At 46.2% G+C, this 22,894-nt stretch overlaps 2 protein-coding genes across 4 annotated transcripts; one reads left to right on the top strand and one right to left on the bottom strand.

Annotated features, from left to right (window-relative positions):
* Nucleotides 1–2,687: 2,687 nt before the first annotated feature.
* On the top strand, nt 2,688–8,187 carry LOC109761984 (phytepsin). Of its 3 annotated transcripts, none has more exons than XM_020320795.4 (14): nt 2,688–2,833; nt 3,387–3,746; nt 3,844–3,904; nt 4,822–4,916; nt 5,023–5,135; nt 5,647–5,818; nt 5,892–5,931; nt 6,018–6,082; nt 6,587–6,700; nt 6,783–6,847; nt 7,093–7,249; nt 7,327–7,446; nt 7,616–7,704; nt 7,868–8,187. In XM_020320795.4, the coding sequence occupies exons 2-14, from the start codon at nt 3,396–3,398 to the stop codon at nt 7,950–7,952; spliced, it is 1,527 nt and encodes a 508-aa protein (XP_020176384.1). In that variant the 5' UTR covers nt 2,688–2,833; nt 3,387–3,395; the 3' UTR covers nt 7,953–8,187. The 3 variants fall into 3 exon arrangements, with proteins under 3 accessions (XP_020176384.1, XP_073358253.1, XP_040247588.1); XM_073502152.1 differs by having other exon boundaries at nt 2,776–2,952; nt 3,092–3,746; XM_040391654.3 differs by having other exon boundaries at nt 2,780–2,952.
* Nucleotides 8,049–11,272, bottom strand: LOC120966061 (subtilisin-like protease SBT3.9). The gene is made up of 3 exons (XM_073502161.1): nt 10,545–11,272; nt 10,144–10,433; nt 8,049–10,050 (listed from the first exon to the last, which is right to left on the bottom strand). Exons 1-3 carry the CDS (start codon nt 10,763–10,765, stop codon nt 9,491–9,493), a joined length of 1,071 nt encoding a protein of 356 aa, XP_073358262.1. The 5' UTR covers nt 10,766–11,272; the 3' UTR covers nt 8,049–9,490.
* Between the last annotated feature and the right edge of the window lie 11,622 nt (nt 11,273–22,894).

Below are 22,894 nucleotides of genomic sequence, written 5' to 3' on the forward strand. Positions count from 1 at the left end.
CTGCGCGCATGCATGCTTCTTCCTTGTGCTAACCGTGGGGTTAATTTCACGGAAGAGCCTGTGCCATTTGGCAGCGGAAAGATGAATTAATCAAACAAAATGCACGCAGTTGCTGCAACCTCGCTTCTTCTTTTTTTTTTTTGGTTGCTCTGGATCGTGCGTAGGGCATTCAACTTTGGCGTCGCACCAGCGGCCTGGGCCGGAAACACGACAAGTGCCCAGGCGCCGCAGAAGATGGGCTGGAAGCTAGCGTTGCTGTCGTACGTACACCGTCGATGGCTACGTGGTGCATCGATGATGAGCGGAAAACAACAGCCGAACAAGTGGACGGCGAGGAGGGCAACGCGACGGATTTGCTTTGATCGTGACCGGCCTGTCGATCGGGGTAAAATGGGAAGAGATGCTCTTTATTCACGTGATGTGATAGGCATGGACTGTACGAGCCATCCTATTCCTACGGTGCAGAATTCAGATGAGGTACTGGTACTTTTTATTTAGGGGAGATGAGGTACTGGTACTTTGAGCCGAAGCATTCTTCTTTTTTTTTTTCGGGTGGAGTCGAAGCATTCGGATAAATAATCCGAATTTCTTTGGTTTCAAAAAAAATAAAAATTCTTTGCGTGGCGAGCATTCAGATAATCAATGCTATTGTGTTTTCTTCGAAGGGGACAAAGTATATTCCACTCTGATTCGCAGCTTGTATATCATATTTGTATACTAGTTGGAGGGGCGTGCACGGGTATTTGAATATCAGCTCCTACAAGTTGACTCTCGCCTAGCCTTTATCCAATGCGAGAGAGCGTCCGGCTTCTATAACATGGTGCTTGTATTTTTCTACCACTAGTATATTGGCTGCTACTCCTGCATAGTTAACGCTGATTCTTTGGTTCATCCGGAAAATTTATAAAAACAAGTGTGGATTCATTTGGTGTCGGAATGTGCGATAAAGATATTGAGGAGGGAGCACGCATGATTTGGCCACCTTATCTTCTATCTGCTCAAACAAAGTACGCCCACTTACTAGTAGTATAATAATATAATAACACAAAAAAAAATCGAGTCTAATCCATCAGCTGGTCAATTATTCGATGCCTTGCTTGTCCTCTCTGCCTTCCTTTCCTTCCCGTCCCCGGGTTCACACCGCGATGGCCGACCGTCACTCACCGCAGATTCTCGGACGTGCTATCTGTGCCTGCCGGATGAGCACGACGGGGTAGCCTTCTGGCGTGCACGCGAGCGACGGGGTGCGCGGAGCAGAAAGCCCGCCCCAAGCAGCAACGTATCTCCATCTCACTCCGCGCACACGCCATCGTGCCTCCTCATCCTCGGTTGAAAGTTGAAACGGTGCGGCTGCAGGTCCCTGGCGGGTGGGGCCGGCAGCCCACCTGGGGCCAGGAGCGACTCGGGTCTGGCTCGGACGAGGAGGCCCCCCACTTCCACGAGCCGCTCATGTGCACGCCATATCTACGAGCTGCTCGGATGCAAGCCACATCAATCATCCATCACATTGCTCTCTCATTCCATTTTCCCATTTTTGCTATCACGTTCCCACGAACGAATGCGAAAGTCGTGGAGGCTAATGGTTGCGTCAAGGAGACGGCCGGGCCTTGAGAAAATGCGTACATCCGGTTGTACGTATCTCTACAAACTGCGTGGCCATGGTGCGCCATGAGCCTAACTCGATGCCGCGCTTATGTTTTACAACGGTGGGTTAATTAAATTGTCTTAACCGGGACCAACAAGTCATTAGATGTCATGAGAGGACGCCATCGACGACAATTTGAAACATCGAGAGGTCAACCTAGAGAAAATAGATGAAAGGAAATACGAGTAGCCCCTTCGGTGTTGATGCCTAAAGCGATTGTCGCGTGATCTTTATCAGTTAGACCACAACACCGTCGTGTGCCGAGATGGAAGCAACATTCTCGTCGACTCCTCCTACAAATCGACATATAGCATTTTGCGAACCAACGCCTGCGCTTCCGACGGACACAGAAGCAACTCCGCCGCGAGGCAAACAGCACAAGGGCATTAAGAAAAAACCCTAACAAACTAGGCCAAGGCTTTCCAATAATACGTACAGTATTGATGCCTCCTCACCCCTTAACCCTGGTCGAAACTGGCGAAATCGACCGGGAAATATGAGGAGGGGCGTGGCATTTTTCTCATGGGTGAGAGTCACTTCATGGTTCTTGATAGGAATAATCACTTGACTTTGTGTGGATAAACCTATCACCGACCACTACACATCCTCCTACTATCGGTCCAGGTGAACCATGGAAACCAGCAAACCAACAATATATAAAGCAGAGTAGATGCAACTTCCAACATATAGTAGTACCGATCTATGCCGAATGCAATGGTCCTTGCAAAAGGAATTATGGAACCAAATTACTTACTTGGACGCAAAGCAACCCAACCCAGCAGCGAATTCCTTCGCCGTTGCCGTCCCTGTCAACAGGGCAATTCAGAATTTGGGAATTCAGAGATCACCTGCAACAAGCTTCAAAATAAAAAAATAAAAAAATAAAATAAAAGAGATCACCCGCAACAAGAAAGTCTCACCGCACGCCACGTATCCCCCTCCTCGGTGCTCGCCTCCCTCACGCACGCACCACTTCCCGGGGTAAAGCTAGCGGTTTCGCTTTCGCGTCCCTATCCTCATCCGACGGCGATCCGCGCACCGACCAGCCATCCGACGGCCCGGGCGAGCGCGCAGCGCCTCCCGACGGCCCGAACCGCTTTATATATACGGCTCGCATCGGGTCCGTGGTGCCGCACACGTCACTTGGCTCGGCTCCGCTCTCTCTCCTTCATCCTCTTCCGGTTTCTGGTGAGCCCTCCCCCTCTCCCCCAGTGCGCTTCTCGTGGACTCCGCTCCACTGTGTTCTCAAATCAGAGTGCGGGAGGTGGTGATTCTCGTGTAGGATTTTTGGCGGTCGCTCGGTCTCGGTATGGATCTGCCTCCTTCCGCGAGTTCGAGGACTCGATCTGGCCTTTTTTCGCCGATTTCATTTGTTTCTTCTAAGCGGCGGTTCTGGTCTGGATTGTGCTCGTTACTGGCGGTTAGATTTCGTTTTTGTTTGTGCAGGCAGTGGATTCTACTACGTTGCTTCTCGTGTTATGTGGCCTTATCTGCCTCCGATTTCGCTGGAATTTTTCGATTTCGTCCGTTCCCCTCTCAGTCGCTCAGAACCCTCGATTTAGTCCTCGCTAGTAGGTTTCTGTGGGATTTCCGCGCCCAAATTCCCACTCGGCTGTGGTTTTTGTGGGATTCAGTTGCGGTAGTACTATCAGTCAACTAGTAGTAGTTAGGAACATGCTCTGCTACTATCCCCACTAGGATTTGCCTCTACCATTCGGTTAACCCCTCCGATTCGCCGCAGATCGCGACCATGGGAACCCGCAGAGGCGTCGCCGTGCTGCTCCTCGCGGCGGTGCTGCTGCAGACCCTCCTCCCGGCGTCGGAGGCGGAGGGCCTGGTGCGGATCGCGCTGAAGAAGCGCCCCGTCGACCGGAACAGCCGCGTCGCCACGAGCCTCTCCGACCGCGAGGACCTCCTCGGCGGCGGCGGCGCCAACACCCTCCGCTCCGAGGAGGAGGGCGACATCGTGTCCCTCAAGAACTACATGAACGCGCAGTACTTCGGGGAGATCGGCGTCGGCACGCCGCCGCAGAAGTTCACCGTCATCTTCGACACCGGCAGCTCCAACCTCTGGGTGCCCTCCGCCAAGTGCTACTTCTCGGTGCGTCTGTGACGCCGTTTTTGTTTTTAGGATTAGGAGGATTTGGCTGTCTGTGTGCAGGGGATTGACTTTTTTTCCGGGTGCTTTGTTGGTGCAGATTGCGTGCTACCTCCACGCACGCTACAAGGCCGGGGCGTCCAGCACCTACAAGAAGAATGGTTAGCGTCTGGAAGCTTCTCTCACCACCATGCTTGTGCTTGTGCTTTGTAGTACTAGTTGATAGACATGCTTTGTTCCTGTCTGTTTTGCTTGCTGTCAAAGATAGTGTGTATTGTACACACCCCTCTGTGATTTGTGCACTTAACTGCATTTTTCTCCATCACCCACCAACCGTAACATGCTAGTTGTATGTGCTGCAGTCATTCTCATGCTTGATTTCATATCGGCCTAGTTCCAGGTAGTGCCTTAGCTTACCCCATGTGTCAAGTTTCAGGTACCAGGTAGTGTCTTAGCTTATCCAGGTAGTGCCTAGTTCCAGGTAGTGTCTTTGCTTATCCCATGTGTCAAGTTCCAGATACAGGTAGTGTTTTAGTGAATCCAGGTAGTGTCTCGGTGAATCCCGGTAGTGCCTAGTTCCAGGCAGTCTTGAGATATTCCTGTCTGTTAAGCCAAAATTGAAGAGTTGTGTGCTAAGGTTTCTTTCCAAAAATATTTTCTGTGGAAGTCAGATGTGTATTGATGAACAATCGTAGACCGTTCACGGTTGAACGTGATGATGTTCAGTTCATGTTAGGTGCAACATCCTTGAAAAGGATGCAGCAAAATAACTGATGTTGATGTAGTGCCCATTGGTGTAGTCAGACATAGTGATGGAGATGTTGGAACAGTAGCTGTCTTCGTTGAGCATATTAAATAGCATTTGGAAGTTGCAACTTCAGTCACATGTTATGAAGGAAATGATCATGTTAAGTTTTTCAGTTTTTTGTTCTACAAGAAACGATTCATGTTCAGTCTTTTTTTTTTTGTGCTATCAAACCTTTCAATTTTTTTTGCTCATTTTTCCTGTTCTTTTGCTTTGTTGTTAGGTGGCCTTGTTCTTTTGTGACAATGTTGTTTTCTCTTGTTATCTCACCAGGAAAGCCTGCTGCCATTCAGTACGGCACTGGTTCAATTGCTGGATATTTCAGTGAGGATAGTGTTACAGTGGGTGATCTAGTTGTGAAAGATCAGGTTTGTGTCTCTTTATATTTCTGAGTTGATTTTGTTGATTATCTCTGATTGTATGCATCACATTAATTTTTTTTCTTGTTATTATCTTATTTGGTTACCATATTAGGAGTTCATTGAAGCTACAAAGGAGCCAGGTGTTACTTTCTTGGTTGCAAAGTTCGATGGTATTCTTGGGCTTGGGTTTAAGGAAATATCTGTTGGCAAAGCAGTACCTGTGTGGTAAGATAATCTGACCATTAGGATTATCTTTATTCATCTCTTACGCATAGTTCAATTGCTGTAAGAACAATATGTTATTTTGCATATAGTGCTTTCGGTCATGCAGTGCTATCACAATTCTTTCACTGGTAGCTGCAAGGGCATTGGCTCTTAGTAGTTCATATGTGCAGAACATAGCATATATAATTGTCAGTATCCTAAATATTGACCTGATGAGGAAATTAATAACCTCCCTTTATTTAGTTGTAGCAGTTTAAATGATACTCTGCTGGGCTTCTTGTTGTGTGTTCATGTTTGCTGCATCGGTCATGGTAGCTTTGCTTCTAGCAAAACAAATACTTTATATACTTAAGTATTTCCGTTCATGACTTAATGTATGTTGAACTGTCCTACAGTTTGGTTCATGCATTTACTTGTTCTGTTTCTCTCATACATGTCACAATTAGCCTTGCACACTCTTACGGATTGTAGCATACTATTCATGATCCCTAATGATACATAAACATTGCAGGTATAATATGGTAGAGCAAGGTCTGATCAGTGATCCTGTTTTCTCATTCTGGTTGAACCGACATGCTGATGATGAAGGAGAGGGTGGTGAAATTATTTTTGGAGGAATGGATCCTAAACACTACGTGGGTGAACACACATATGTCCCAGTCACCCAGAAGGGATATTGGCAGGTTAGTTTTGTTCTTGTGTAATTTGAGTAATATTTGATCGTCTAGCTTATAAATGCACACTTACTTGCTGCAGTTTGACATGGGTGATGTCCTGGTTGGAGGGAAGTCCACAGGTACTGAGCGGTTATCTTCGTGTTGAAATCTTAATGTGTTTAAATCTGGATTATCTTATGCGTGTTCACACCTATGTCATTATCAGGATTCTGCGCTGGCGGTTGTGCTGCAATTGCTGATTCTGGAACTTCACTGCTTGCTGGCCCCACGGTATGTTGTGATCTTCATATTATTGTTTATCTTCAGAGTGGCGAGTGACATCCACTTTTTCAGTTGAAATTGCTGTTATGTATGGCATTATCTACTAAATATTGCAACATTTTTATCTAATTGATTTATTATTTTGGGGCAATTATCTTAGTAATGATCAAATTCACAATATTTTTGTATGATCTTCCAGATTTGTAGGCTATGTGCTTAAGAAATGTGATGATATAGCACCTGCACCTTTTACTTGCAAATCACAATATCGGAAGAACATTTTGCTTGATTCCAGTAGTATCATTGTACAAACTTTAAGCTTACATTAGTCAGACACATGGGAAGGGTCGATTTCAGAAATCTTTTAGATTCCAAGCTTAATTTTAAGAACTAGAGCTTACACTAGGATGGTTTATTGTTAATCTTTGTGCAAGATTCAATCTGGATCACACTGTTTATCACTGGTTCTCTCTTCTTTGCTCCATGTTGACACGTTCCTATTCACCAATGTAGGCCATCATTACTGAAATTAACGAGAAGATTGGTGCTGCTGGGGTAGTCAGCCAAGAGTGCAAAACAATTGTTTCTCAGTATGGACAACAGATCCTCGACCTGTTGCTAGCAGAGGTTTGTATGTTCCCATACTGCCTGGTGAATTATATTATCTCTTAAAGGAGAGGACTAAACCTGCTCTGGTTTCATGTTACAGACACAGCCCAAAAAGGTCTGCTCCCAGGTTGGTCTGTGCACCTTTGATGGGACTCGTGGTGTTAGGTGAGAACTGCAAATTCCATTTCTGAATTTACGGAACAGAGTATCTACTATTTGTCTATTAGCTAGTTGTGATGTTAGTTGTTACTAAATACAAGTATTGATTAACTACTGCGACTGAGTTCGTTACAGTTGACTGATACGTGGAACATTCCCAAGGCATTCTTTCATTATGCTGTTATCGCAGCTCGCATTGTTCTTCTTACTTCCATGGCTCATTTTCCCATTGTTCATTTATGTGAACACAGTGCTGGAATTCGGAGCGTGGTCGATGATGAGCCTGTGAAATCGAATGGCCTCCGTACCGATCCCATGTGCAGTGCCTGTGAGATGGCTGTTGTGTGGATGCAGAACCAACTTGCACAGAACAAGACCCAGGATCTCATACTAGATTACGTTAACCAGGTGAGCTTAGTGACATTCGGTGAAGTTCGTTCGACACTTCTGTGGTGGCACTCTGCTTAACTGTATAAATTTTGCAGCTGTGCAACCGTCTCCCAAGTCCCATGGGAGAGTCAGCCGTGGACTGTGCCAGCCTTGGATCCATGCCTGACATTGAGTTCACCATTGGTGGCAAGAAGTTTGCGCTGAAACCAGAAGAGGTGCGACTTCTTGTTCATGGTTTTCCTCTTCTATTTGTTTCCTTCTGTGCAATCAGATTTCCTAACAAACCTACCGACCATCTGTTTTTCTTCTTCCTTGCACACCGAATTAGCTTACCTGCTGAGCTTTTAGCCTCGTGGTTGATTTTTGTTCTCTTTGATTGTGCAGTATATCCTGAAGGTCGGTGAAGGAGCCGCTGCCCAGTGCATCAGTGGATTCACAGCCATGGACATCCCCCCTCCCCGTGGTCCTCTCTGGTAAATCTATCTACGCGCTCCTGATTCTCGTTCCAGCACATATCAGTTATCCTGCACCTGACCAAATCCTACCGAGGATGCATGCTAGAAACAAGTTCACCAGTTACCTTCTTGCCGCTTGACCTCTGCTTCTGGCGCTGATACATACATCTCTCAACTGCAGGATCCTGGGAGACGTCTTCATGGGCCCCTACCACACCGTCTTCGACTACGGCAAGCTGCGGGTCGGCTTCGCCAAGGCGGCCTGAAGGGGTGATCGAGCGAGCGCCCCATCGTGGAGGCGAACACTTGCGCCGGGAAAGAGCTTAGCTTTTTTACTCTGAATTTGACCGGTGATGTGTGTGTATATATGCTACATGCTGCTTTTCAAAAGACCCTGACATGACTAAGGGTGGTTCCTAAGATGGCTGAGACTGTTTCTGGATGTTTGTTCCGACAATGTTGTTGAATTAGTATGTGATAAACAACGTTTACCTTCTACTAGTAACCTGTGGTTTATCACGCCAGAAGCTTAGCGGCTTGTCATATTTGGTCTCCGTGCTATGAAATCTTTGGTCCCGGAGCAGCCGTACTTGGATGAACTGAGATAATTTGACCCAGAATCTTTGGTCCCGGCTAGGCTGAATCAAATCGGACTGAAAATGTTTGACCCAGAAAGACATACCGGGCCCAAACGAGATGGCCGAATTTTGGCCTGAAATTTACTTCTCTAGCAGAGATTCAGAACCTTGTGGTTGAGGCCGCCGGCCGCCGAGGTCAGGTGAGTGCTGAAAAACCTCCCACAAGTGATAAAACTCCTTGATGTCGCACAGTAAGGCCATGCCGCATGTCAATCCATCTACCCATCTGTCATTGATGCAAGACCTCTCTCATCGATTTAGATGTCTTGAACGAAACAGAAGATGTTTGGGGCCAAGTCCTTCACTCTAATACCCTCAAGCCAAGGGGAGTTCTAGTACCTTGCCTTCTGCCAATGGGGACTGAGGTAGCCGCTACGAACATGTGTCTACCTTTGTCGTTGCAGGGGTTGCCAAGGCCAATCCAAGAATTGGTATCGTCTGTCCATGCAAACGAAAGCCATCGTATTCAAAGCGTGGTGGCAAAATTTTGCAAGTTAAGAATTTTAAGGCATTTAAGGTCCTTAGGCTGGCAAACCTTTTCCCAGTTGATCTTGCATTTGGCACTTGAAGCCTTGTCACTAGCCACATAGCATGTCACTTGATCCCATTTCGGAAAAGCTTGACAGAATTTGGTAAGCAGTGGTTGGGAGCTAACCCTCAAGCATATTAAATTCTACCAGGCTAGCCGTTCAACTATAAAGCTGGCATTTTTAGGATCTTGTAAGGCACCCAACCTGAAGAGTATCTTGTTGTAAGAATGTTTTTACAATGGCATCTTTTTTGAGACAGTTCTTTTTTTGTTTATAGTGGCATTAAACTGGTTGCACACACTACCCAGAACTTCCAAGCATTCGAGGACATGAGAGCGACCTATTTTTCACCAAGGGCGCTTTTATTAAATTGTAATGTAGCATCAAGGGATAAAAAGCATAACACGCGTACACCTAGTCTTTGTATAACTAGAATGCACACAACCAATACATACTTACACACACAACGATAAAAGGACGACAACACCGTTTATACTCTAGGAAACACAAAATGTCAAGAGCGAGAAAGATATATATAGATAGAGGGCCCACATGTCAAGTGACATGGTTTCCTAGTCGGTATCATGTGGGTCTGATTTTTATTTTAATCATGGAGATGGGATTTTTTTTTTATCATCATGCAACACCCGCGTAGAAATCCTGAATTGTAATCCGAGCTGCAACTGGAATCCTCACTGCTTGTCGGTCGTTCTGCCAAGTAACACTGCCAAACGTGTAGTCCCCTTGCAAGTTCCACATAGGTGACAACTTCACGTCATATTTCCGGACTTTGTTCGCATCATCGAACACAAGAACAGGCGGGCAAACCTCCATCTTGACACCGGCAGGGCTCTGGACTACAACATGATACATAGAATGGACCTCGCCGACATTGGTCACCGTCCTCGTGACGGTGATCGGACCCCTCAAATCAGGAACCGAGATGGACGACATGTTGAGGTTATATGCTGGTAGCATAGCAGTGTTGTTGCATATCGCAAGCGTCGATGGCCCCTTCTTGATGATGGCGCATCGGAAGAATTTGTTATAATCTTGTGGCTCGATGTCGTAAATTAGGCCTGGATGAGCTGCCCCGCCAGGGTTGATGTTCCCACCTCCATAGTCGAACGGGTCGGCGACCTTCCGCGGCAGTCCTTCCGCCGATATGGGCATGCCACGTTCATCGGTTATATGGGCTTCATTGTACCATGGAAGCAAAACCAACAAAACACAAGTAAGTAAACATCACAAGAGGATGATCTAGTCTATCTAGGAATTGCATGTTCTACCGGTGGTGATGATGGCTGATTTTATTGCAGCAGGAGACCAATCTGAATGGAGAGCTTTGAGCAGCGCGACGATTCCTGCTACGTGTGGGGTTGCCATGGACGTCCCTGACATAGTTGCATAGGAATCTCCCACTGCTGCTAAGATGTTGGCTCCGGGCGCAGCTATGTCAGGCTTGATGAAGTCCGGGTAATCAGTCAACGGGCCTCTGGAGGAGAATGACGCCACTTTAGGGGCCAACACCTTCTTGCCAGTGACGGTGCTTGATGGTTCAATCTTTGCCTGTGGAGAGCTGGTTATTGCAAAAAAAAAAAAGAACAAAAGAATCATATCAAGAGGTTCAGGCGGTCCAGTTCGTTAAATTTTGTAAAATGAAATTCAATGTCGGGTACGCTGTAGGTACCTTGAGTCGCGGGTGTACTGGCATATCCTCCTGGATATGTAGGCGTCAACGATAACGCAGGCGATGCCCGAGCAGTAATCCACCGTCGAACTGATCGTGTCTGTTGTGTACTGCGCGAAGATGAGCCCGGATCCCCCGGCTTGCTCCACGTTCTGCGCCGTAAGGGCGAAATCCTCCGCCCGATCGCTTGAGCACACGACGATAGCCCCTTTCACGTCCATGCCATCAAATTCGCCATGGATCGGCGCACAACTAAATCCACAAAAGAAAAAGCAAGTTCAAGCATGAGTAAGATTGTAAAACGTAGGTTTTGGGGGAACTGGCTCAACTCTCAAAGGGGTGGCCTATCACACACACACGCACACATATAAGTTTGAGGCACCTAGGTGTCCAGGCTCCTTGCCTTTCCACCACTCGATCACATTTAGATGTGTGCTGTTGTAACGGGTATTGTTGTTAACGGGTTATTCCATTACAAATTTCCGATCAAATTAATTGTGGCATAAATATTTATTGAATGCCATAAATATACCCTGCAAAAAAAAAGCCATAAATATGACTCCATGCACCATACATGGCAAGAGTCCTTTCATGGGAAAGAAAAAAGTAGCATGCATGGCAACATTGCATGTTGATAGACATAACAGGAGATAGAAATTAGAAATTAATGTGATACTCCGTAGGAATGTAGGAAAAATTATTCGTAGTTAGTACGGTATGCACGATTCGTATTTTGACTGAATTACCAAAATGTACACAAGCGTATCTTAAGTATGTGTATATTTTTATTGGATGAATACCCGGCTATGTGTACATTTTGATTAGGTATAACACCCATACATGAATATTTTCGTTAGGTATAATACTCAACTGCATACTTCAAATATCTATGGATACACAAAATTGAAAGTACTCGATATTTTTTAGGTATGGGCGTACTCATCGTATTTTCCTATAACTACATACCCCGACGTGAAATGCATGAGTACATACCCCAAAAATACGTAGGTATTATAACTACTTATTTTTGAAGTACATAGGCGCAAATAATTGTATATGATACCCAATAATTGGTATCGTCTAATAATATGTACCCAACACATAAATATTTTCATTAGGTATACCAACACCCATAAATATTTTCATTAGGTATAATACCCGGGTATTTTTATGTGAAATGCATGAGTACATACCCCAAAAATATGTAGGTATTATATCTACTTATTTTTGAAGTACATAGGCGCAAATAATTGTATATGATACCCAATAATTGGTATCGTCTAATAATATGTACCCAACACATAAATATTTTCATTAGGTATACCAACACCCATAAATATTTTCATTAGGTATAATACCCAACAATTGGTATAATACCCACCAACTGGTATATTATCATTAGGTATATTCCGGAATATTATTGTTAGGTATAATACCACGAGTACGTGTGTATTTTTTGTTACATAAAATATTGTAGGTATGCGTATATTTTTATTAAGTATAATACCAACACCAACTTGTACATATTTTAATTAGATACCCATCAACTGGTATCACGGTCTAATAATATGTACACATGGGTATCAGGTATGTGTGTATGAACAAATATTTTTATTACGTAAAAGGAAATTAGGAACACGTACATGTACATGTCTTAAGTTCAAGTAGAAAAAATGATTCAAAATTGATCAGATGGTTGCCGAATCTAATTTATTTGAATTGTATGCGTAGAAAGTGTCACTGTAGAAAGAATGCGAGTAAACTAGGAAAAAAATCAAACGCTTAATGCTATCTCGTATATATGGAAAGTCTTGCATGGAGTAAATTAGGAAACAAATCAATAATGATGCACGTCACTTACATCCAAATGCTTAACGGGTTGACCCAAACAAGGTGCCCCAGTTAATTTATATATATATATATATATATATATATATATATATATATATATATATATATATATATATATATATATATATATATATATATATATATATATAATGATGACATACAAGTCCAATACCAATAAGGTATGGTTTACACAGTAGGGCTACAATACGAAGTCTAACACCCTCCCTCAATCTCAACTCACTCCTGAAGTATCTGTTGGAAATATGCCCTAGAGGCAATAATAAAAATGGTTATTATTATATTTCCTTGTTCATGATAATTGTCTATCGTTCATGCTATAATTGTGTTATCCGGAAATCGTAATACATGTGTGAACACATAGACCATAACATGTCCCTAGTGAGCCTCTAGTTGACTAGCTCGTTGATCAATAGATGGTTACGGTTTCCTGACCATGGACATTGGATGTCATTGATAACGGGATCACATCATTAGGAGAATGATGTGATGGACAAGACCCAATCCTAAGCATAGCACTAGATCGTGTAGTTCGTTTGCTGAGGCTTTTCTAATGTCAAGTATCATTTCCTTAGACCATGAGATCGTGCAACTCCCGGATACCGTAGGAATGCTTTGGGTGTGCCAAACGTCACAACGTAACTGGGTGGCTATAAAGGTGCACTACAGGTAGCTCCGAAAGTGTCTGTTGGGTTGGCTCGGATCGAGACTGGGATTTGTCACTCCGTATGACGGAGAGATATCTCTGGGCCCACTCGGTATTGCATCATCATAATGAGCTCAATGTGACTAAGTAGTTAGTCACGGGATCATGCATTACGGAACGAGTAAAGTGACTTGCCGGTAACGAGATTGAACGAGGTATTGGGATATCGACGATCGAATCTCGGGCAAGTAACGTACCGATTGACAAAGGGAATTGTATACGGGATTACTTGAATCCTTGACATCGTGGTTCATCCGATGAGATCATCGAGGAGCATGTGGGAGCCAACATGGGTATCCAGATCCCGCTGTTGGTTATTGACCGGAGAGTCGTCTCGGTCATGTCTGCGTGTCTCCCGAACCCGTAGGGTCTACACACTTAAGGTTCGGTAACGCTAGGGTTGTAGAGATATTAGTATGCGGTAACCCGAAAGTTGTTCGGAGTCCCGGATGAGATCCCGGACATCACGAGGAGTTCCGGAATGGCCCGGAGGTGAAGATTTGTATATAGGAAGTCCAGTTTCGGCCACCGGGAAAGTTTCGGGGTCACCGGTATTGTACCGGGACCACCGGAAGGGTCCCGGGGGTCCACCGGGTGGGGCCACCTATCCCGGAGGGCCCCATGGGCTGAAGTGGGAAGGGAACCAGCCCCTGGTGGGCTGGTGCGCCCCCCATGGGCCTCCCCCTGCGCCTAGGGTTGGAAACCCTGGGGGTGGGGGGCGCCCCACCTGACTTGGGGGGCAAGTCCCCCCTTGGCCGCCGCCCCCCCTTTGAGATGGGATCTCCAGGGGCCGGCGCCCCCCAGGGCCCCTATATAAAGGGGGGGGGGGGGAGGGAGGGCTGTGCACCCAAGCCCCTGGAGACTCCCTCTCCCTCTCGCTGAGCTTGGCGAAGCCCTGCCGAGATCCCTGCTGCTTCCACCACCACGCCGTCGTGCTGCTGGATCTCCATCAACCTCTCCTTCCCCCTTGCTGGATCAAGGAGGAGACGTCTCTCCCAACCGTACGTGTGTTGAACGCGGAGGTGCCGTCCGTTCGGCACTAGGATCATCGGTGATTTGGATCACGACGAGTACGACTCCATCAACCCCGTTCTCTTGAACGCTTCCGCTCGCGATCTACAAGGGTATGTAGATGCACTCATATCTCTCGTTGCTAGATGACTCCATAGATTGATCTTGGTGATGCGTAGAAAATTTTAAATTTCTGCTACGATCCCCAACAGTGGCATCATGAGCTAGGTCTATGCGTAGTTTCTATGCACGAGTAGAACACAAGTTGTTGTGGGCGTTGATTTTGTCAATTTACTTACCGTTACTAGTCTTATCTTGATTCGGCGACATCGTGGGATGAAGCGGCCCGGACCGACCTTACACGTACGCTTACGCGAGACAGGTTCCACCGACTGACATGCACTAGTTGCATAAGGTGGCTAGCGGGCGTCTGTCTCTCCCACTTTAGTCGGATCAGATTCGATGAAAAGGGTCCTTATGAAGGGTAAATAGAAATTGGCATATCACGTTGTGGTTTTGGTGTAGGTAAGAATCGTTCCTGCTAGAAACCTATAGCAGCCACGTAAAAGTTTGCAACAACAATTAGAGGACGTCTAACTTGTTTTTGCAGCAAGTGTCATGTGATGTGATATGACCAGAAGGATGTGATGAATGATATATGTGATGTATGAGATTGATCATGTTCTTGTAATAGGAATCACGACTTGCATGTCGATGAGTATGACAACCGGCAGGAGCCTAGGAGTTGTCTTAATTTATTTATGACCTGCGTGTCAACTGAAACGCCATGTAATTACTTTACTTTATTGCTAACCGTTAGCCATAGTAGTAGAAGTAATAATTGGCGAGACAACTTCATGAAGACACGATGATGGAGATCATGATGATGGAGATCATGGTGTCATGCCGGTGACGATGATGAACATGGCGCCCCGAAGATGGAGATCAAAAGGAGCAAAATGATATTGGCCATATCATGTCACTATTTGATTGCATGTGATGTTTATCATGTTTTACATCTTATTTGCTTAGAACGACGGTAGCATAAATAAGATGATTCCTCGCTAAAATTTCAAGAAAGTGTTCTCCCTAACTGTGCACCGTTGCGAAGGTTCGTTGTTCCGAAGCACCACGTGATGATCGGGTGTGATAGGTTCTAACGTTCGCATACAACGGGTGTAAGCCAGATTTACACACGCAATACACTTAGGTTGACTTGACGAGCCTAGCATGTACAGACATGGCCTCGGAACACAAGAGACCGAAAGGTCGAGCATGAGTCGTATAGCAGATACGATCAACATAAAGATGTTCACCGATGATGACTAGTCCGTCTCACGTGATGATCGGACACGGCCTAGTTGACTCGGATCATGTAACACTTAGATGACTAGAGGGATGTCTGTCTGAGTGAGAGTTCGTTAATAATTTGATTAGATGAACTTTATTATCATGAACTTAGTCTAAAAATCTTTACAATATGTCTTGTAGATCAAATGGCCCACGCTAATGTTGCCCTCAACTTCAACGCGTTCCTAGAGAAAACCAAGCTGAAAGACGATGGCAGCAACTACACGGATTGGGTCCATAACCTGAGGATTATCCTCATAGCTGCCAAGAAAGCATATGTCCTTGAAGCACCGCTAGGTGATGCACCTGTTTTCCCAGCAACTCAAGACGTTCTGAACGCCTGGCAGTCGCGTAGTGATGATTACTCCCTGGTTCAGTGCGGCATGCTTTACAGCTTAGAACTGGGGCTCCAAAAGCGTTTTGAGCAGCACGGAGCATATGAGATGTTCCAAGAGCTGAAAATGGTTTTCCAAGCTCATGCCCGGGTCGAGAGATATGAAGTCTCCGACAAGTTCTATAGTTGTAAGATGGAGGAGAATAGTTCCGTCAGCGAACACATACTCAAAATGTCTGGGTTGCATAACCGCTTGTCTCAGCTGGGAGTTATTCTCCCGGATGACGCGGTCATTGACAGAATCCTTCAGTCACTCCCACCTAGCTACAAGAGCTTTGTGATGAACTTCAATATGCAGGGGATGGAAAAGACCATTCCTGAGGTATATTCAATGCTGAAATCAGCGGAGGTGGAGATCAAAAAGGAACATCAAGTGTTGATGGTGAATAAAACCACTAAGTTCAAGAAAGACAAGGGTAAGAAGAACTTCAAGAAGGACGGCAAGGGAGTTGCCGCACCCGGTAAGCAAGCTGCTGGGAAGAAGACAAAGAATGGACCTAAGCCCGAGACTGAGTGCTTTTATTGCAAGGGAAACGGTCACTGGAAGCGGAACTGCCCCAAATACTTAGCGGATAAGAAGGCCGGCAATACCAAAGGTATATGTGATATACATGTTATTGATGTGTACCTAACCAACGCTCGTAGTAGCTCCTGGGTATTTGATATCGGTGCGGTTGCTCATATTTGTAACTCAAAGCAGGAGCTGCGGAATAAGCGGAGACTGGCGAAGGACGAGGTGACGATGCGCGTCGGGAATGGTTCCAAGGTCGATGTGATCGCCGTCGGCACGCTACCTCTACATTTACCTACGGGATTAGTTTTAAACCTCAATAATTGTTATTTAGTGCCAGCTTTGAGCATGAACATTGTATCTGGATCTCGTTTAATGCGAGATGGCTACTCATTTAAATCCGAGAATAATGGTTGTTCTATTTATATGAGAGATATGTTTTATGGTCATGCCCCACTGGTCAATGGTTTATTCTTAATGAATCTCGAACGTGACGTTACACATATTCATAGTGTGAATGCCAAGAAATGTAAGGTTGATAATGATAGTCCCACATACTTGTGGCACTACCGCCTTGGTCACATTGGTGTCAAACGCATGAAGAAACTCCATGCAGATGGACTTTTGGAGTCTCTTGATTATGAATCATTTGACACGTGCGAACCATGCCTCATGGGCAAAATGACCAAGACTCCGTTCTCCGAACAATGGAGCGAGCAACCAACTTATTGGAAATCATACATACTGATGTGTGCGGTCCAATGAGCGTTGAGGCTCGCGGTGGCTATCGTTATGTTCTCACCCTCACTGATGACTTGAGTAGATATGGGTATGTCTACTTAATGAAACACAATTTTGAGACCTTTGAAAAGTTCAAGGAATTTCAGAGTGAGGTTGAGAATCAACGTGACAAGAAAATAAAGTTCTTACGATCAGATCGTGGAGGGGAATATTTGAGTCACGAATTTGGCACACACTTAAGGAAATGTGGAATTGTTTCACAACTCAAGCCGCCTGGAACACCTCAGCGTAATGGTGTGTCCGAACGTCGTAATCGCACTCTATTGGATATGGTGCGATCTATGATGTCTCTTACCGATCTACCGTTATCATTCTGGGGTTATGCTTTAGAGACTGCCGCATTCACTTTAAATAGGGCTACGTCGAAATCCGTTGAGACGACACCGTATGAATTATGGTTTGGAAATAAACCTAAGCTGTCATTTCTTAAAGTTTGGGGATGCGATGCTTATGTCAAGAAACTTCAACCTGAAAAGCTCGAACCCAAGTCGGAAAAATGCGTCTTCATAGGATACCCTAAGGAAACCATTGGGTATACCTTCTACCTCAGATCCGAAGGCAAGATCTTCGTTGCCAAGAACGGGTCCTTTCTAGAGAAAGAGTTTCTCTCGAAAGAAGTAAGTGGGAGGAAAGTGGAACTTGATGAGATGACCCCTCTCGAACCGGAAAGTAGCGCAGCACAAGAAAATGTTTCTGTGGTGCCTGCACCGACTAGAGAGGAAGTTAATGATGACGATCATGATCAAGTTACTGAACTTCGTAGGTCCACAAGGACACGTTCCGCACCAGAGTGGTACGGCAACCCTGTCTTGGAAATCATGTTGTTGGACAACGGTGAACCTTCGAACTATGAAGAAGCAATGGCGGGTCCAGATTCCAACAAATGGCTTGAATCCATGCAATCCGAGATAGGATCCATGTATGAAAACAAAGTGTGGACTTTGACAGACTTGCCCGATGATCGGCGAGCGATAGAAAATAAATGGATCTTTAAGAAGAAGACGGACGCGGATGGAAATGTTACCATCTATAAAGCTCGACTTGTCGCTAAGGGTTATCGACAAGTTCAAGGAGTTGACTATGATGAGACCTTCTCACCCGTAGCGAAGCTGAAGTCCGTCCGAATCATGTTAGCAATTGCCGCATTCTACGATTATGAAATATGGCAAATGGACGTCAAAACGGCATTCCTTAACGGCTTCCTTAAGGAAGAATTGTATATGATGCAGCCGGAAGGTTTTGTCGATCCTAAGAATGCTGACAAAGTATGCAAGCTCCAACGCTCAATCTATGGGTTGGTGCAGGCATCTCAGAGTTGGAACATTCGCTTTGATGAGATGATCAAAGCGTTTGGGTTTACACAGACTTATGGAGAAGCCTGTGTTTACAAGAAAGTGAGTGGGAGCTCTGTAGCATTTCTCATATTATATGTGGATGACATACTATTGATGGGAAATGATATAGAATTCTTGGAAAGTATAAAGGCCTACTTGAATAAGTGTTTTTCAATGAAGGATCTTGGAGAAGCTGCTTGCATATTAGGCATCAAGATCTATAGAGATAGATCGAGACGCCTCATAGGTCTTTCACAAAGCACATACCTTGACAAGATATTGAAGAAGTTCAATATGGATCAGTCCAAGAAGGGGTTCTTGCCTGTATTGCAAGGTGTGAGATTGAGCACGACTCAATGCCCGACCACGGCAGAAGATAGAGAAAAGATGAGTGTCGTCCCCTATGCCTCGGCCATAGGGTCTATTATGTATGCCATGCTGTGTACCAGACCTGATGTAAACCTTGCCCTGAGTTTGGTAGGAAGGTACCAAAGTAATCTCGGCATGGAACACTGGACAGCGGTCAAGAACATCCTGAAGTACCTGAAAAGGACTAAGGATATGTTTCTCGTTTATGGAGGTGACGAAGAGCTCGTCGTAAAGGGTTACGTCGATGCTAGCTTCGACACAGATCTGGATGACTCTAAGTCACAAACAGGATACGTGTATATTTTGAATGGTGGGGCAGTCAGCTGGTGCAGTTGCAAGCAAAGCGTCGTGGCGGGATCTACATGTGAAGCGGAGTACATGGCAGCCTCGGAGGCAGCACATGAAGCAATCTGGATGAAGGAGTTCATTGCCGACCTAGGAGTTATTCCCAATGCATCGGGGCCGATGACTCTCTTCTGTGACAACACTGGAGCTATTGCCCTTGCCAAGGAGCCCAGGTTTCACAAGAAGACCAGGCACATCAAGTGTCGCTTCAACTCCATTCGTGAAAATGTTCAAAATGGAGACATAGATATTTGTAAAGTACATACGGATTTGAATGTCGCAGATCCGTTGACTAAACCTCTTCCACGGGCAAAACATGATCAACACCAGAACTCTATGGGTGTACGATTCATCACAATGTAACTAGATTATTGACTCTAGTGCAAGTGGGAGACTGTTGGAAATATGCCCTAGAGGCAATAATAAAAATGGTTATTATTATATTTCCTTGTTCATGATAATTGTCTATCGTTCATGCTATAATTGTGTTATCCGGAAATCGTAATACATGTGTGAACACATAGACCATAACATGTCCCTAGTGAGCCTCTAGTTGACTAGCTCGTTGATCAATAGATGGTTACGGTTTCCTGACCATGGACATTGGATGTCATTGATAACGGGATCACATCATTAGGAGAATGATGTGATGGACAAGACCCAATCCTAAGCATAGCACTAGATCGTGTAGTTCGTTTGCTGAGGCTTTTCTAATGTCAAGTATCATTTCCTTAGACCATGAGATCGTGCAACTCCCGGATACCGTAGGAATGCTTTGGGTGTGCCAAACGTCACAACGTAACTGGGTGGCTATAAAGGTGCACTACAGGTATCTCCAAAAGTGTCTGTTGGGTTGGCTCGGATCGAGACTGAGATTTGTCACTCCGTATGACGGAGAGGTATCTCTGGGCCCACTCGGTATTGCATCATCATAATGAGCTCAATGTGACTAAGTAGTTAGTCACGGGATCATGCATTACGGAACGAGTAAAGTGACTTGCCGGTAACGAGATTGAACGAGGTATTGGGATACCGACGATCGAATCTTGGGCAAGTAACGTACCGATTGACAAAGGGAATTGTATACGGGATTACTTGAATCCTTGACATCGTGGTTCATCCGATGAGATCATCGAGGAGCATGTGGGGGCCAACATGGGTATCCAGATCCCGCTGTTGGTTATTGACCGGAGAGTCGTCTCGGTCATGTCTGCGTGTCTCCCGAACCCGTAGGGTCTACACACTTAAGGTTCGGTAACGCTAGGGTTGTAGAGATATTAGTATGCGGTAACCCGAAAGTTGTTCGGAGTCCCGGATGAGATCCCGGACATCACGAGGAGTTCCGGAATGGTCCGGAGGTGAAGATTTGTATATAGGAAGTCTAGTTTCGGCCACCGGGAAAGTTTCGGGGTCACCGGTATTGTACCGGGACCACCGGAAGGGTCCCGGGGGTCCACCGGGTGGGGCCACCTATCCCGGAGGGCCCCATGGGCTGAAGTGGGAAGGGAACCAGCCCCTGGTGGGCTGGTGTGCCCCCCCATGGGCCCCCCTGCGCCTAGGGTTGGAAACCCTGGGGGTGGGGGGCGCCCCACCTGACTTGGGGGGCAAGTCCCCCCTTGGCCGCCGCCCCCCCTTTGAGATGGGATCTCCAGGGGCCGGCGCCCCCCAGGGCCCCTATATAAAGGGGGGGGGGAGGGAGGGCTGTGCACCCAAGCCCCTGGCGCCTCCCTCTCCCCCCGTAACACCTCTCCCTCTCGCTGAGCTTGGCGAAGCCCTGCCGAGATCCCCGCTGCTTCCACCACCACGCCGTCGTGCTGCTGGATCTCCATCAACCTCTCCTTCCCCCTTGCTGGATCAAGAAGGAGGAGACGTCTCTCCCAACCGTACGTGTGTTGAACGCGGAGGTGCCATCCGTTCGGCGCTAGGATCATCGGTGATTTGGATCACGACGAGTACGACTCCATCAACCCCGTTCTCTTGAACGCTTCCGCTCGCGATCTACAAGGGTATGTAGATGCACTCATCTCTCTCGTTGCTAGATGACTCCATAGATTTATCTTGGTGATGCGTAGAAAATTTTAAATTTCTGCTACGATCCCCAACAGTATCTATGAGGTTGAGATTGCGCCTACAAACCTCAAACATGGGAGAAGGTAGAGGCTTGGTGAAGATGTCCGCAAGTTGATCTTTTGAAGAGATAAACCTGACTTGTAGTAGCTTCTGTGCAACACGTTCCCTCACAAAATGATAGTCAATCTCAATGTGTTTGGTCCGTGCATGGAACACCGGGTTTGACGACAGAAACATAGCACCGATGTTGTCACACCAAAGGACCGAAGGATGTGGCTGAGCAACTCCTAGCTCTTGAAGTAGGGACTCAATCCATATAAGTTCAGCAGTTGCATTGGCAACCGACTTGTACTCAGCTTCTGTGCTGATGCGGGAAACAGTGGCTTGCTTGCGTGCACTCCAGGCGATCAGATTAGGACCCAAGAACACAACATGTCCCCCCGTGGATCGCCTGTCATCTGGACACCCAACCCAATCAGCATCAGAGAATGCAGAAAGAACTCCGGAGGAACTAGGGCGCAGGTGAAGACCAAAGGAGACAGTGAGATGCACATAACGCAGTATGCGCTTCATAGCAGACCAGTGTACATCAGTGGGAGCATGAAGATACTGGCACACCCTGTTAACCGCAAAGGAGAGATCAGGACGCGTGATCGTCAGATACTACAGGCCACCAACAATACTCCTGTACTCAGTAGCATCCTCAGGAGAGAGAAGAGCACCATCAGCAGCAGAAAGGGTGTCAGTGGAGGACATGGGCGTAGGCGATGGCTTGCACTTGAGCATACCAGCACGGCGCAAGAGATCAAGAGAGTACTTCTTCTGGGTGAGAGCCAAACTGCCACGAGACTGATGAGCGACCTCAATACCCAGGAAGAAATGAAGCTGTCCCAAATCCTTAACTGCAAAATCACGACCAAGTGCAGTCACAAGAGCATCAGCAGCCGTCGGAGATGAGCTCACCAGGACAATATCATCCACATACACAAGGAGGTACATGGTCACACTCGGTTGCTGAAACAAGAACAGTGAAGTATCAACCGTCGAAGGAATGAACCCATGAGTGCGTAGAGCTGAAGCCAGGCGAGCATGCCAGGCACGGGGAGCCTGCTTCAGTCCATATATGGCCTTCATCAGATGACAGAGATGATGAGGCTGAGTGTGATCAACAAATCCAGGTGGCTGCCGCATGTAAACCTCTTCTTCAAGCAATCCATGAAGAAAAGCGTTCTGCACATCAAGCTGGCGGAGAGACCATCCGCGAGAAACTGCCAGAGACAGAAGAAGTCGAATAGTGGTAGGCTTGACAACTGGGCTGAATGCATCCTCATAGTCCAGGCCCTGACGCTGTTTAAAGCCCTTAGCCACGAGGCGCGCTTTGTAGCGCTCAATGGAACCATCTGCATGTTTCTTCACCTTGAACACCCACTTCGAATCAATGATGTTGACGCGAGACGGAGGGGGAACAAGTGTCCAGGTCTTATTCTTCATAAGAGCATGATATTCTTGTTCCATAGCAGCCCTCCGGTGTGGAATACTCATAGCGGCTTGATAACTGCGTGGTTCGGCGGTTGGATCATCCACAGCATG

The sequence above is a fragment of the Aegilops tauschii genome, chromosome 1, assembly GCF_002575655.3.
Source record: "Aegilops tauschii subsp. strangulata cultivar AL8/78 chromosome 1, Aet v6.0, whole genome shotgun sequence".
NCBI lineage: Eukaryota > Viridiplantae > Streptophyta > Magnoliopsida > Poales > Poaceae > Aegilops > Aegilops tauschii.